The 14,223-nt window shown below is 42.9% G+C and overlaps 2 protein-coding genes across 10 annotated transcripts in view; one reads left to right on the top strand and one right to left on the bottom strand.

The window, feature by feature from the left end:
- The window catches only part of rassf8a (Ras association domain family member 8a), a 15,024-nt gene extending 6,227 nt beyond the window's left edge, over nt 1-8,797 (top strand). For 3 of the 8 annotated variants that reach the window (XM_078168006.1, XM_078168007.1, XM_078168008.1), the window contains 5 exons: nt 1,048-1,249; nt 3,093-3,886; nt 4,105-4,302; nt 4,785-4,929; nt 6,714-8,797. In XM_078168006.1, the coding sequence (XP_078024132.1) occupies nt 1,147-1,249; nt 3,093-3,886; nt 4,105-4,302; nt 4,785-4,929; nt 6,714-6,835 (1,362 nt within the window). In that variant the 5' untranslated portion in view covers nt 1,048-1,146 and the 3' untranslated portion in view covers nt 6,836-8,797. Of the gene's footprint in view, nt 1-1,047; nt 1,250-3,092; nt 3,893-4,104; nt 4,318-4,784; nt 4,930-6,713 lie in introns of all 8 variants that reach the window. The other 5 variants (XM_078168005.1, XM_033635761.2, XM_033635754.2 and 2 more) reach the window with 3 other exon arrangements.
- A 1,000-nt stretch (nt 8,798-9,797) lies between these two features.
- On the bottom strand, nt 9,798-13,996 carry bhlhe41 (basic helix-loop-helix family, member e41). 2 transcript variants are annotated; one of them, XM_033634117.2, is made up of 5 exons: nt 13,358-13,996; nt 13,196-13,262; nt 12,937-13,047; nt 12,721-12,832; nt 9,798-12,452 (listed from the first exon to the last, which is right to left on the bottom strand). In XM_033634117.2, exons 1-5 carry the CDS (start codon nt 13,417-13,419, stop codon nt 11,509-11,511), a joined length of 1,296 nt encoding a protein of 431 aa, XP_033490008.1. In that variant the 5' UTR covers nt 13,420-13,996; the 3' UTR covers nt 9,798-11,508. The 2 variants fall into 2 exon arrangements, with proteins under 2 accessions (XP_033490008.1, XP_033490009.1); XM_033634118.2 differs by having other exon boundaries at nt 12,937-13,044; nt 13,358-13,987.
- Between the last annotated feature and the right edge of the window lie 227 nt (nt 13,997-14,223).

The raw sequence follows: 14,223 nt of genomic DNA, 5'->3' as shown, positions 1-14,223 counted from the left end.
CTCCATCTGTTTTTCTGACTCTACAAATGTTACCTTGCAGCACTTGCTAATGTCTTAACCATATTTAGAAAGGCAATTGTGGTGTGTGGGACAGGCTGGTGCGGATGACTTTGTGAATGTGGATAGGGACTACGTGAGCTGGGGGAGGTGTAATTGGTGGGGGGTTGGCGAACAAAAGGACCTTTTGACTCGGTAGTGTAGGTACAGTGAAGGTTAGATCCATGGAGAGTGATACAGATCTGGGGAGATGCCATTCATTCTCTCGGTAAACTGTCCTTGAAGAATGATTTGAAGGGTACCTCCCCCTAGATCAGTATTTCGTACACTGTGTTATGTCAGTAGTTATTCAGTTTTTAATAAGTGCTTTGTAAATCTGATCATGTGATAGCCCATCTTTAATACTTTGTCAAATTTGTACTTTGTATCATAGTATTGACTATTCTAATGAGTCAGTAAACAGGACTTTACTATATTACATGTGTTACAGAACAGTGAAAATAAATGCAACATCAAAATAAAACCCTACTCTACTCCCTCGTGTTACGATTCATCTGGTTCTCCCTTTTCCTTTATAATTACTTTTTCATGCCGTCTCTGTTTCACTCTCTGTTCTCGTCCTCTCTGTGTCATCGAGTCTTCCTGCTCTGTCTTCGCAGCTTCCATGTATTTCTCTGTACAAAAGCAGGAACTGGGCTTGGGAATGTCTGCTGGCAGACTCTTCCTGCACCCCCAACAGACACGTACCTATTCATAGAGAAGAACAAAACAACAGCGTTATGGCCAGCTGGTCCTGGCATGCCTGGCTGTAGGAGTCCATTCTCAACTGGACTATCTTTTAACTATTAGCTACTGTTTAAATAGCCTGACTATACCTTGGATTATCTGCTTGTTGGACAACTTGTGTTAGAAGCTATTACCACAGGTGGAACTGTTTGCATTTCCATGTGTGTGTTAAGACCTTATCCTTTAAGGCGACTGATCATTATAACTGTGGCCTTGAGCACATCCTGACTAACCGCTTCCTGTTTTCCTGTGTTTCCTCCCCAGTGAAGCAGCCAGAGGGGCTTCAGCTGCCCTGCACCACTGGAGCCTTCAATAATGTCGGGGCCAACATACCACAACCGGCTCCATCGCTTCTGACCCAACATGGAGCTCAAGGTCTGGGTGGATGGAGTCCAGAGGGTTGTCTGTGGGGTCACCGAAGCAACCACCTGCCAGGAAGTGGTGATTGCTCTGGCTCAGGCCATAGGTAGATCATTTTGTAGTATAAAACCACAAGCACAACTCAACAAGAAGCAATATTGCCTGTTGGCGAACAGTGTTGTGTATGATGGTGTATTAGGGTCATTGTAGATTTAAAAAAACAGAGCTGGGGAGAATTTCTGAAATTAAAGTCATAAATTTATGAGATTAACCCTGGTCTCCTGGGTGAAAGTCCTGTGTTTGACCCATATATCCACCACGACATCCTCCCTACATGGACTTTGTCACTCTTGATACCAAGTCACCTAATTTTCTGACGGTAAATTTGTGATTTTTTCCTTGTAAATTTACCACTTTAATCTTAGAGAACATCTAAGTTTTTTTCTCATAAATTTATTTATTTTTCCCCTTCAATTGCTGTTACACACTGTTTTAGTTGCGTACATATAACGAATTAAAGGCTATTATAATTCTGGCCACATCTGCCTTGCTGAATTCCTGATCCAAAGCCACTTTTAATACTTAGTTATTTCTAGTCCAGTTGAACCACCTTTCCACACCACGCTCATGGAGTTCAAGTGAAATCGGGCAAAGCATTTGGTTAAAAAAGATTGGTTGATATAAGTCACAGATTGATCTGATTTCGTAATACTTCAGTGTTAGCTACACCTTCATCTTAGAGTTGGTTGTATAAGAGAACAGACTGCTAATTTACAAAAGTCTCACACCCATGTAATGCTTCAAGTTCTTTGTTAGTTAACATGGTATTTACTTTGATTGTATTCTGCTGAACTTTTACTGTTTTCTTCACACTTTCACAATTTGAAAGTGTTAAACAGCTGAAGCCTTCTCATCAATTGTATTGTTAAGCATTCATCAACCGACAACTGTGATCTGAGTATAAGGCTCTCCAAGATGCCTAAGTGCCATTTGTTTTTTTTGTTTTTTTTTTAGTAAACAAGTTTTTGAGTCTCCAGCCTACATGTTAAGCTCCCGCTGGGATACAGTGGGTCATAGTCAGAGGCTTTATTGGTACTTTCTTGGATCTACCCCCCTTTCCCATATGGTTCCTTCAGGAGCGAGGGCACTTGAGCAGACTGTATTGACATCACTTCCCACAAAGCGCAGAGTAGGAGGAGGGAAAATCTGACTCATCCCTCAGACTCCTGCCAAACTGAGAAAGCGGCACTTCTGAGCCCCCTCCTCTGCCTTTTTTTTCTATTAAAACCATACACACCATGTTAAGTGATCAGACATCAATATTGATTTAGCACTTTGGCATTTTACACGTGTTTCTGTCGGCACACAACTACTACAAGTGTTGCGTCTATTTCCTCTAAACAGCATTAAGCAATTTATTTCTTAGAAACATTGAATCAAATGTAATGTGAAAGGGTTCCTCGTAGAGCCGAACCCACTGAAAAAAACCAACAGGGCAGATCTATGCAGCTTTTAGCCCTTTTAAGCTGATTGTTCTGTTTTCCATCCTGCATTTTTACTGTATGCTGGAGACTTAAAGCTCTCTTCTCACTTATAAAACCACTGAGCAGTTTTCAGAAACCACACTCAGACAAGCTGGTTGATATTTGAATGTTTCAATTGTTAAATGGGTAGAAGCGTGACTCCAACAGGATGGTAATGTTGCTCTGTGTCTGCTAAATATGTAAAAATATAGTTGTTTGCCAACATCTTAAACCATAAGGAAATGACAATATATCATGGCTGTGTTTCTGTGAGTTCGTTTTGGAATCTTTCACCCATTTAGGGTTCAAAATTGCTTTAAATATAAGTTAGTTATAAGTTCACAAATTGGCCTAACCATCTACCAGTGTAAGAATCTGTTATAAATCATGTTTCTTAAGTATGTTGTTCTGTTGTGTTTTTCACAGGTCGCACTGGGAGATACACTCTGGTAGAAAAGTGGCGGGACACCGAGCGTCACCTGGCCCCTCATGAGAGCCCTGTGGCCTCTCTGAACACCTGGGGCCAGTATGCTGGTGACGTCCAGCTGATCCTGCACCGCACAGGCCCCTCCCTGACCGAACGACCCCCCTCTGAAGGACCCCCTCTCAGGGGGCCTGAACGTGGGCTGCATCGACAGAGCCTCCCTCCCCTTGCAAAGCTTCGTCATCCCAACGATCGCTCCCTCCGCCGCCGTGAGCCGCGCCGCAAGTCTCTGACATTCACCGGTGCACCCAGAGGCCTTAGGGAGATCCTGAGCGGAGGCCGAACCGGCGAGGCTGAGGCTAAACGAAGGCTCCTTCTTGGAAATGGTGGAAATCACCACCATGCAGGACCGGCCATTGGGACTGCATCACCTGGCCTGTGGGCCTGTCGCATGGAAGATCTGGTCAGACTGGTCGGTCTGCAGAGAGAGACTCTCAGTGTGCTGGAGAAAAAGCTGGAGGCCTATGAGGCCGAGCTGCAGGCCTGGGCTGAAGGGCGAGGGGGGCGAGGCGGAGGGTGTATTGGGGACCCAGGTGGAGGAGGAGGACTGATAGAGGAGATCCTGAGGCTGGAAAAGCATCTGAGGAAGAACGACGTGGAGATGGAGGAGGAGGAGTTTTGGGCCACTGAGCTGCAGATTGAGCTGGAAAGTGAGAGACAGCTGGAGGAAAGACTGCAGGAGCTTAGAGGACGCCTGCAGGGCTGCGAAATGGAGATTGAAGAAAAGCTGGCAATGGTACAGGTGTGCTATGTTTGGGAGATTTGTGGGATATTTAATTAAAAAATCCTGTTTAAGTAGCAACTTTTGGGAAAGATAAAAATAACCACTAGTCAGTTCTATGTCATCATAGTTGTGTGTCTACTACCAGGCGTTCTTTTTATGTTTATATATTGTAGTAGGTGCTTTCCCTCTTTTTATCATATCTGTTTTGTTCCTTCTCTTTGCTCCATCAGGGTGTGGAGGCAGGCCTGGAAGAGGAGCGGCTGCAGAGGGAGCGGCAGGAGACCCAGTGGGTCAGTGAGGCAGAGGCTCGGGCTCAAGTGCTCCGGGTCAAAGCAGAACTGAAAGCCCAGGAGAGACAGGCTGTCCAGCTGGAGAGCAGCTGCAGAGCTGTGGACAGGTCACTCGGACAAAGCAGCAAGAAACTGCAGGTGAGACATATGCAGGTATTTGAATTCTTCTTTTTCATTTCACTTGCTTATTTTTAAAAGAAAAGTGTTGCAGGGTGATGTAGTGATTAGGGAGACCATCCATCAGTAAAATCCATTTAAGCATCTGTGCACCTGAATCGTCCCTCGCCGTGATGTTGAATCCCTGCCAGCACGAAGGGGAACTTCTCTTTTTTTTTACACATCAAAGTCTGTTTACAGGTCTTAGTGGGAAAAAAATATCTAAAGCCTTCTCCTGCTGCTGTGTAAAATCTGAGAAATTGGCTCAAGTTACACTTTGATGTCAATTTAACTGATCTTGACATCAATCAATCAAAGCACTTGGAGATTTAAAGTCATTGTTAGTGTCTAGACATCAAAATACTAAAACACAGTGTCATGTAGCTGTAGATGTCAGTTATAAGCTGGGTTTAGCGCTCTCATGTTTCCTCAAGAATGACTCTTCTCACGCTGTTTCTTTGAAGGACATGCAGCACGAGCTGGAACAGCTGACCAAGGAGCTGAGGCAGGTTAACCTGCAGCAGTTTATCAAGCAGACTGGCACCAAGGTCACAGTGCTGCCTGCTGAACCCACTGAAGATGAAAGTACTCACAACAGTCATGGTATAGGTAATACCATTTTCTTACATACATGCTTCACATTTAAGAGTACATCGATGTATCTCTTGCTGTTGACTTAAATGAAAAGAAGGAAACTCACCTTGTAGGTGCAGTATGTAGTCTGTGACATAGGGGTCAGTTAAGTTGAGCCGATCTGACCTCGTCAATCCCGAGACAGGGATTTCAACTTAATCGTTTTTCAAAGTGCATGCTGTCTGAGGATAAATGCTGCATTTTGGTTGCCATTCACAACGACGACACATGACTTATTTTTATGAAAGTGCATGAAGTGCAGTTTGTCTGTGAGTTGGCCTGTGCATTAGTAAAGTCATTCTGCTCCATCAAAGCACTTATTATTTTTCAACCTCGTGTCTTGACAGCCTGCTGAGAGAAAATGACTCAGCTTAGTGTTCAAGTGTGAGTGTGTGTGTGTGTGTGAGGGATTGTGATAGAGAAAGTGGGGAGGGGGGCAGTGGAGAGAACAGTATTAGTTTTTACCCACTCCAGTGGCAATTACAGTCTCCATGCCAACAGCTGCCTGGATACAGACAGACCTGGCGTCATTCATTCATCCGACTTTCTCCATCCACCCTTCACTCCTTCTATCACGCTGTCACTCTATCACATGCTCAGCAGTTTCTGTGATGGGCTCATTGGACCACAGCTCTGTCATCCTGCAGGAGACAAGCTGACACGTATACTAAGAGCACTGAATAATGGGAAAGCGCTCACAACTCAATTGAAGCGATACACATCAACATTCGGACAGCTAGTTATTAAAAACTTTACAGTAATATAGAACCAACAACGTGTTTAGTGACTAATAGTATTTAAGACTGACTTTCTGGAGTAATTTTGAGGTGAGGCTAGTGCACTACATTGTATGTTGTAACCGTGAGCATAACCACCAGTTTGTGAGATTAAGCTTGGAAGCAAAGCGGTGGATATCCAACTTGCAAAGTAAAGTTTATAGGCGGAAAACAAAATGTAAAAACTTATAAAGATTAGCCTGCAAGCATGGAAATGGATTTACATATGCAAATGGACAAGCATAAATATGAAGTTAAACCTCCCACCAAGCTATGAATAATTCAGTACTCAACATGCCTGCTGCCTTACTCATTTTGATTTTAAAGAAATGCTTTTATTGTGTGTAAATGCTGCATATTGGATTTCATGTTGCGCTTAAATTTGAGAAACTATAAAAGTTAAGTCCAGTCTACTCCTAAATAAACTGAATGGTTGTGTTTAGCACATGGAGAAAGACATGGTTGTGGTAACAGTCTTAACTCGAATATCTGACCTCTCCAAGGAGCCCAGATATTTTACTGACTGTGTGACGTGCACTTCATCACTGCATCATTAAGAGCAGTAGGTCTCTTTATTAAACTAACTAAATGGTGATGGATTTCAATTATGAAAAGTAATGAATTGAGTGTTCATGTCCTTCTAGTAACCTTCCAATTCATGTGTGTAAAATCAGGGAGTGCTTTGTGCCAGCTATAAAAATCACTGCATTCACTGATTCTCTGCACGGCTCGGTACTGCCCCCTGGTGGCACCACAGCTGAGATCTCATGCAGCATCACAGGGCTTTGTTTTTTTTTATACATAGAAACATAATCAAGCAATTTATTGGTATATATTATGAATTTAAAGTAAAGCATATTTGGAGGTTAATTTAAAAAAAAAAGGAACAATAATAGAAACATTTGTGTGAAAACCTTTTGAAATACCCTCTTAAATATGATTGTGTTTCCAATTTTTTCTCTTTCATCCTTCTTTTACTCTCAGACTTAGTCCCCCTGACTGGCTCCCTGAAGCGTCCCGTGTCGTCGCACCCGATGTCCAGTCACCTGCGGGTACTCCACAGCCCTCTCACTTCAGGCCTGAACCCAGAGGGCATCTATGTGTGAGGCGGCTCTGCTCGGAGGGAACCCGTTGCATCCCCCCTCTCAGAGCCCATTTCACTCCAGAACACATTTGTAAGTGGATATCTTTGTACAGGATACCTCAGTAGCACACTACTATGCACTGTTGTCTCAACTACCTGAGGGCAGCCTCGAGTGTGAAGACTCAAATAGTGAAGGAACAATGTCGATCTTGAAATGGAAGTCGTGGAGCACTTGGTGAATGATGGTTAGAAGGCATGACGACAAAACACAGTGGTGCACAGTCTCTGAACTTATTAAGACTTTCTAAACATCAGGCGGTTGTGGACTTCCTTTATAAGCATATCCACTTAATGTACTTTTACTCTCACTTTAGTACCTGCTGAATGATTTGTATTGGTTTCTCACTAGCATCATGGTTTAAAACTATTGCCTTTTGAACAGTATTCTTGAGAATCTTGGTATGTGAATCTATGAACTATATCTCTACAACTGTATGTAATTTCTGCAGTGAATACCCAGCGTAATGACTGGCTCTTAAATAAGTAATGAAGGATCCACCTGTGTCTCTAGTAAACTGTCTAGAATCTATCGTTTTGCATATCAGAATTTATTCCTGTAGTCTGTTCATGTTTAAACTATGCACAAATGGTTAATAGTTTTGTTACTGAAGAATGTTACTGTCTGTCTGTACCAAAATGATGGCTTACTGTAAATATGTTTTGTTACTTTCCAGCTTTATTTAGTGAATTATTGTATTTTATTACAAAGCGGTGCAGTCACAGTTACAGAAGTGCAGTGCCCTCATTCCCGCAGTAATATCTGCATAATGAAACAGTGTTAATTGCCCTCTTAAGCTGATTTCTGTTGTTAAATGACTACACAGTATATTTTTGCCAAATGTATTATGCTTGTTTTTTCTGTAAGGATCAGCGGCCAAAGATTAGCGGGTCTTGTTGCATGATTGTCTCGTTAATATAGCCATATCTGGATGTGCAGAGCACCCACAGTGCAGTAAATCAGTTAGTGGAATCTAAAAACGGTGGCATGTAATAATACTATGGATAGCTACAGCTACAGTGTGTGAGAGTGTGAGTGAGCCAGTGATTAAAGAGATGTGTGTGTGTGTGTGTGTGTGTGTGTGTGTGTGTGTGCGCTGAGTCAGAATAGCCAAGATTTTGAAGCCCCTCTTAGGATGTAGTTCCGCTGCTAATCACATCAAAGTGCCTTATATCCATTCCACAGTTGGTGTATTCAAATAATGTACAGTAAAGCTTTAGTAGAGATATTGAAGCAATGGTCGTAGTCAGTTTAGATCAGATGTCGCTCGATGTATTAGTGCCACTCGCTGCACAGAGAGAAATGGCAATAGCACAGCATCAAAGAGGAAACTATAATTATGTTTTATCTGTCTGTATTTTGTAGAAATGTCAATGGAAAGAACATTATTGATAGGGCTTTCCACTCTGCTACTGTATTATTGTCACCATAATACGATGTGCCGTAAAACTCATTCACATTTAATCTGATTCATGTCATCATGCGACACATACTGTATACTGTCACCAGTTTAGATGAGTACAGTCACGCAGGAATAAATAGTTGAAGAGAAGTCCACCCTATAGCGACAAACACATCATCACTCCAGTTTGTCTCTCTGTTTTTTAGTTAACAGAGAGACCTCATTTAAAAGTCTTAGGTTTAAGAGTAATGAATAATCTACGATAGTCTGTATATTGGGGTGTACTTTCCCTTTAAGAAACCACTTGTGTGCATTCTCCACCCTGGGATGAGACGTAGCTGTGGTCACTGTTTACAACCGTATACGTTCTAGAGAACTGTAAGATGTCGACTGTACATAACCTGTTTTTATTTTTATTTTTTTTCCTGCCTTAATATACTGCAAAGTGTTGACAGATGTATGGCTGTAACTGGCTGCTGATATGACATGGATTGCATGATTCAATAAACCATCTGACAAAGTGAGTTGTGTCACAGCTGGTGCTCGTGATGACTGTGGATGGAGATGAGGAGTTTGTACTGTATGGTACTGTATGTGCTCAAATGTTGTTGACGCTTTTCACCAGTAGATGGAGTCGTTTACTCAGTAATGGTGGAAACGTGCATGGCTGGGAGAGAATTAAGGGAGAAGCATGTTTTTCCCACAGAAGACTGAAATGATTAGTAATGTTGAAATGCACATTCATGCAATTAATGAAGAATGTTACTTGGCTTTATTGGAGGTTTGTATCTGCTAAAATAAAAGCAAAGATATGTGCTTAAACTTTCAAAGTTGCTCTCACTGGTGTTGAAGATACTGGCAGAACTTTATTGTAACTTTTGCAGAAAGAAAGTAATGATTGAAGGAGTTTGTTGCATTTCTAACTATGAATTTATTGAAGAAAAATAAGAACAGCAACTTCAGACATGTTTTCCAAACCTCGAAAGGCATAAATTGGCGCTAATTGGTCCTCATTGTTGCCAGGATCACTAGAAAGCATAAAATCAGAGACTGGAGTTTCAAAGCTGTTTGAAATTATGCCTACAGATTAAAATAATATTGCAGTAAGCCTGTTAATGGCAACAACAAAGACTGGATTTGATCCTGCTTAAAGCTTTTGACAAGTTGGGAGGAGGCCCCTTGTTTTTCATCAGCCTGTACAGACTGAGGATAATCTCACTTCATCATCCTTTTATCACATGACTTTTTGTTTAAAGCCTTGGCTTACTGTACACTGTACATTCCACTGCTCTGACCTGTCAGCTGATTAGAGTCAAAGCAACAATACATTTCATCCACTGGACTTCCAGTATTGTTTAATCATAACACCGTACTCAGAACACTTTGTTTTGTGCATACATAACTCTGCTTCCTCCAGTGTGTATTGTTTGCCACGACCTAAATGTCACACATGTGGGTATTTGTTGGAACAGTTTCACACATGCTCGCTGATGTTGTCGACATTAAACAAGAAGAAGCCTGCAGAGTTTAGTTTTGATATTTATTGTACAACTCATCAGCAATAATTTAGAACAGCATATGTGTAAAGCATTAACGAAATGTGCAACAGTTGCTCAGTTAAATCTTTAAAAAAATCCATAGACTTCTACAACATTGACATAGACATGTATACTTTATGGTATATTCACAGAAAAAAAAACTATTTACATACACACATGCCACTTTATATAACAGTTGATAACAGATTTGAGGCAAAAAACCAGCTGAAGTAAACTACAAAAGCAATGTCATGTATGCAAAATACAATGAAAATCATCTGTTTATTCAGTCACATGTGAAACTTAAAAAAAAAAAGCTGAACAACACTACACTTTGCAGGAATTAATCTCTTAGAAAAACAGGCCGAGATAAAGTTAAAGTTCAGAAAACTGCAATGATCAAAAGTGATGGTCACATGGCCACAGCTTCTTTCCCACCTTTGTCAAACACAGAGTTGGGGTGTGTGTCTGGTGTGTGGTGGGGTGCGGGGCTTTCAAATCTGATTATGATTTGAATCCTTGAAAGAGCCAGAAATAAGCAGTGTTTTTGTTAAATCTGGCAAATGACTTAATCACCACTGTACTGCATGGATTCATCACGAAGCATGTGGTATCTCTGAAATGATTTTTTTTTTCCAAGACAACACAAGAAGAATGTTTTTAAGTGAACTCTAGTGATTGACCTTAAGGAGGATGAGGTGTCTGTTTCTGGGGAGTAAAAGCAGAAAAAAGTGCACTTTACATCTCAAAGAGTAAAGATCATCCTACATACAAACTTTGAACAGCTGGGAAAATACAGGTACATTCAATATCAAAGATCTATAAGGTGCTATCCTACAATGTTTCCTGGAGGTACAGGAGGTCACTGCATCTCTGTGCTGAAATGCTTCATTCAGGGTACGGTGCAGAATGCTGGTCGAGCAGCCCCTTGTGAATGAAGGCTTTCTTCTTTCCATTATTATGAATTATTTCAGTGATTGTTTTTTCTTTCCTCACAAGGAAACCAGAGTAAACTCAATCAGGCTCTCCCATATTTTCATTATCATCAATGTGTGAATAGCTGTTGTTTTGTATGTATTGTTGATGATGGTGTGTGTGTGTGTTGGGAGGGGGGGTACCATTAATTTCTTCTCAGGAGGGACAGTGATGCCTCCCAACAACCTACCCAGTGTGAAGTTGGGGGATGAGGTACTGTGGGCGTTACACTTCTGGGAGCACTTCTATTATAAGCCCATGTAGTGCACATTTACATGTTAATGAATCAGACTGTCTTCCAGGTAATAATATTTACAGTCAGAGTCAGCCAAGCTCTTAATAACCTTGGCAGAGGTCAGTTGCAACTTCATACATCCAAAGAGACTCGCTGATTGGGATATTGCGCACTGTTGTAGTACTCAAAGTTTTGGCACCAATGCTGCCACTTCAAAATATTTTATCAAAGAGGATAAAAAACTAACTCCAGCACAACACCGCCGTGTATTAATGTCAATCATTGTCGATAATCATTTAGATTGATTAGTCTAGCATAAGTGCAAAAGGCACACGCTGTCACAACTGTCCCCTGTTTCGCCAAGATATTGTACATGACAAACTCTTGTGTGAAACCTCGTTTTTAAAACTAGCCTAATTTTTCTTTTTTAAAAAAATGAAATACATAAACTCCTCAGCAGAATGCACGGAAAGGTAACACAGACAAATTAGCTCGCTTGACAAGCAGAGAACTGATCGTGTGGGCTTTGCTTGCTCTCTTGGGACGTGTCAGCGTCGTCGCCCTCCCCGTCGTCACTCGCGGGACTTTCCTCGCGCTCCTCAGGTGAGCCGAGCTCAGCCTCGTGCGACTCGTCGCTGTCTGGACTGTGGGAGTCCTTGGACTGAGACGAGGCTCCAAAGTGCACAGACAAGCCGGGGAAAGCGGCAGCAGCAGCCGCGGCCGCCGCTGCTGACGCGTGTGCGGGGTATAGCCAGGGGAAAGGGGACGCGAGCGCGGCCGCCGCTGGGTACATGTACTTTTCAATGTTGCTTTTGTCGAAAAAAGGCATACAAGAAGCCGCGGCTGAGGGGTTGATGAAGTAGAAAGGCATGCAAATAGGTGTCTGTTGTCCCACATTGCTTATTCCCATCAGAGAGTTCATAAACGCCAGGTCGGGTCTGTTGGGGTCTGTGCCCCCTAACCCGTTCCCAGGCCAGTTCATCTTTGGTTTTTTGGCAGCGCGATCATCTCCAAACTCTTGCTTGATCTTCACCGCTTTGGGTCCCTGCGACTTATTGCGCTCACATTCTTTATCTTTGCCATCGCTCTTCTCTGCCTCGCCACCGTATCCACTGTCCGTGTCTGTGTCATTCTCGTTAAGCTCCCCGCCTTGGGTCCTCTGGATGACCGGGACACAGTTAGCTTGGCTGTCGGCTTTCTGCCCATCCTGTGCGTCCCCGGCGGGTAGCTGGTGCTGGAGCGGCGGCGCGCCGGGCTGGAACTGCGCCAGCACCTTGTGAAGGTGGTTGATGAGCTGCGCGCACCTCTGCTCTCGTGTCGTCCAGTTCTCAAACTGACTCAGGTACTGCAGGACCTCTTTGGCACAGGCCTGGAACCCGGAGTGGAACGCGTCCAGATCTGCATGAATGGAAGATTTCATCGACCGGTCCCCTGCGAAACATGCAATTCAGAGATCATTATTCTGTAAAGTGTAGCACATCATAATCCAGGGGTAAAACAGGCGCGTGTTAATGGCACGTTCTCTCAAAATGCGCATCATCCTCTATATAACATACACCTTTTATTGTTCTATTCATGACTGATAAAGTTTCTAATAATCCAAACAGATTATTAATGCATCCTAATCTCACTGACAATGACCAAGAAGCTCAAATTCGTGTAAAACATTTCTATTAACTTAGGGTTTTGTTCATCTTACCATTCTGCAAAGCAATAATCTTCTGGTGCTGCTGCTCAGTGACAGCAGTCAGTGCGTTCAAGTGTTTCAGCGTTAACTCCAGGACAACTGCTTTCTCCAAATGCCCGAGCGTCTTAGGAGAGAAAAAACAAAGGTTCACGTGGCTGTTAACGACACCTCTGACATGTAAAGCCAGGTCTGAGCACGTAAAAACATTTTGTAGTGTGGTGAACTCACCGACAGCTTCAGATGTTCGGGTAACAAATCCTTCAGCTGGCCAATACATTCGTTGATTCTGTCTCTCCTCTTCTTCTCTATCAACCGGTGTGGTAACTTGTATGCGTCCTGCTGGCGAAATTATAACACAAATATACATGTAAAAAGTTACTGTGTCATACTTATAAATTCCGCTGAGTTTCACACACGCACACATGTTGGGTCATATAAAACACGGATTAAATATTTAGATTGCCTGAGTATAAGAAATCGCACGCACCTTCCCACCATCCTCACGTTTAATTCCTCTTTTGGATTTGCACATGTACAGAGAGGGGTAATCCACCCTACAGCAAAAAAGGAAAGTGTCCGGTTATTCACCAGGTTGTCACAACAGTTTATTTGACAGACTTTGACAGAGTTTGCCAAAAGCGACACTCACCCCAAGAAATCTGCGTGCTCCATGAACTGCCTGTCCTGTAAATGCGGTATTCTTTCATCCATCACTTTTCCACTGCTGCTGATCCGCTCCTGAGCTTCTTTTTTTTAAGGGAAATGTTTGTTATCCCAAACGACCACGATCCACTCACGGACGGCTGAGGGAGATGCTGCACGGTGCGTGTCCTCCAGTGGAGCTTCGCTTCAGACTGATGTCTATAGTTCCCTGAGCTGAGCTGCCACTTTGCAAAGCCGTCGGTGCTGTGGTTAGAGCGCACGCGCGCCTCCGGTAGGGAACAGCTTCCGACTCACGTGTAGTCTGCACCAGCACAAAGTCCGGTAATTAGACCTTCTCTGTGTTAAAGCTGCTATCGCCGCTGTTCCTATAGCGATGTAGTCCAAACACTTTTAACCTGGTTACTGAAACATGATTCATGCGCTAAATGTAGCAGAGGGAAAAAAGGCGCACAGGCGAGACACAAAGGCATTAGTTCACAAACGGGAGCGTGAGAATAAACTAAACTCGAGCTTGTCTTGTGAGTGTAAGTGACAGTCTGTGAGATCTAATGTGCTCTAATGATTCACCAAACTATCGTGCGCACAATTTTGGAGAATCCACATGCTCTAAATGTTCCCCTATCACTAAAAAAACAACCTGGGAACTTCTTGGTCTCTCAACACACATAACAAGACACAATAAATACCAATATAAAGTGAAAGCATATAAACACTAAGCGTAAACAAATATTAGAGGTGCGCGTGTACCACCCCGTGTTGTTGCCCGGAGCGGGGAGTTCAGGGTAACCTATTCACACATCTCCTGTCGTTCAAAGCTGCGTTGTCAGTAACCATGGCACCGGCCCAGCTGTG

The sequence above is a fragment of the Epinephelus lanceolatus genome, chromosome 5 (assembly GCF_041903045.1).
Source record: "Epinephelus lanceolatus isolate andai-2023 chromosome 5, ASM4190304v1, whole genome shotgun sequence".
Taxonomy (NCBI): domain Eukaryota; kingdom Metazoa; phylum Chordata; class Actinopteri; order Perciformes; family Serranidae; genus Epinephelus; species Epinephelus lanceolatus.
This window is presented reverse-complemented; position numbering and strand designations above follow the sequence as displayed.

Excerpts from the sequence above, each read along its gene's own strand:
- bhlhe41 (XM_033634117.2), bottom strand. The coding sequence starts at position 13,419 with ATGGATGAAAGAATACCGCATTTACAGGACAGGCAGTTCATGGAGCAC. Across the intron at positions 13,263-13,357 it reads GAGCACGCAGATTTCTTGGG|GGTGGATTACCCCTCTCTGT; the intron begins GTGAGTGTCGCT and ends TTTTTGCTGTAG. Across the intron at positions 13,048-13,195 it reads AACGTGAGGATGGTGGGAAG|CAGGACGCATACAAGTTACC; the intron begins GTGCGTGCGATT and ends TAATTTCGCCAG.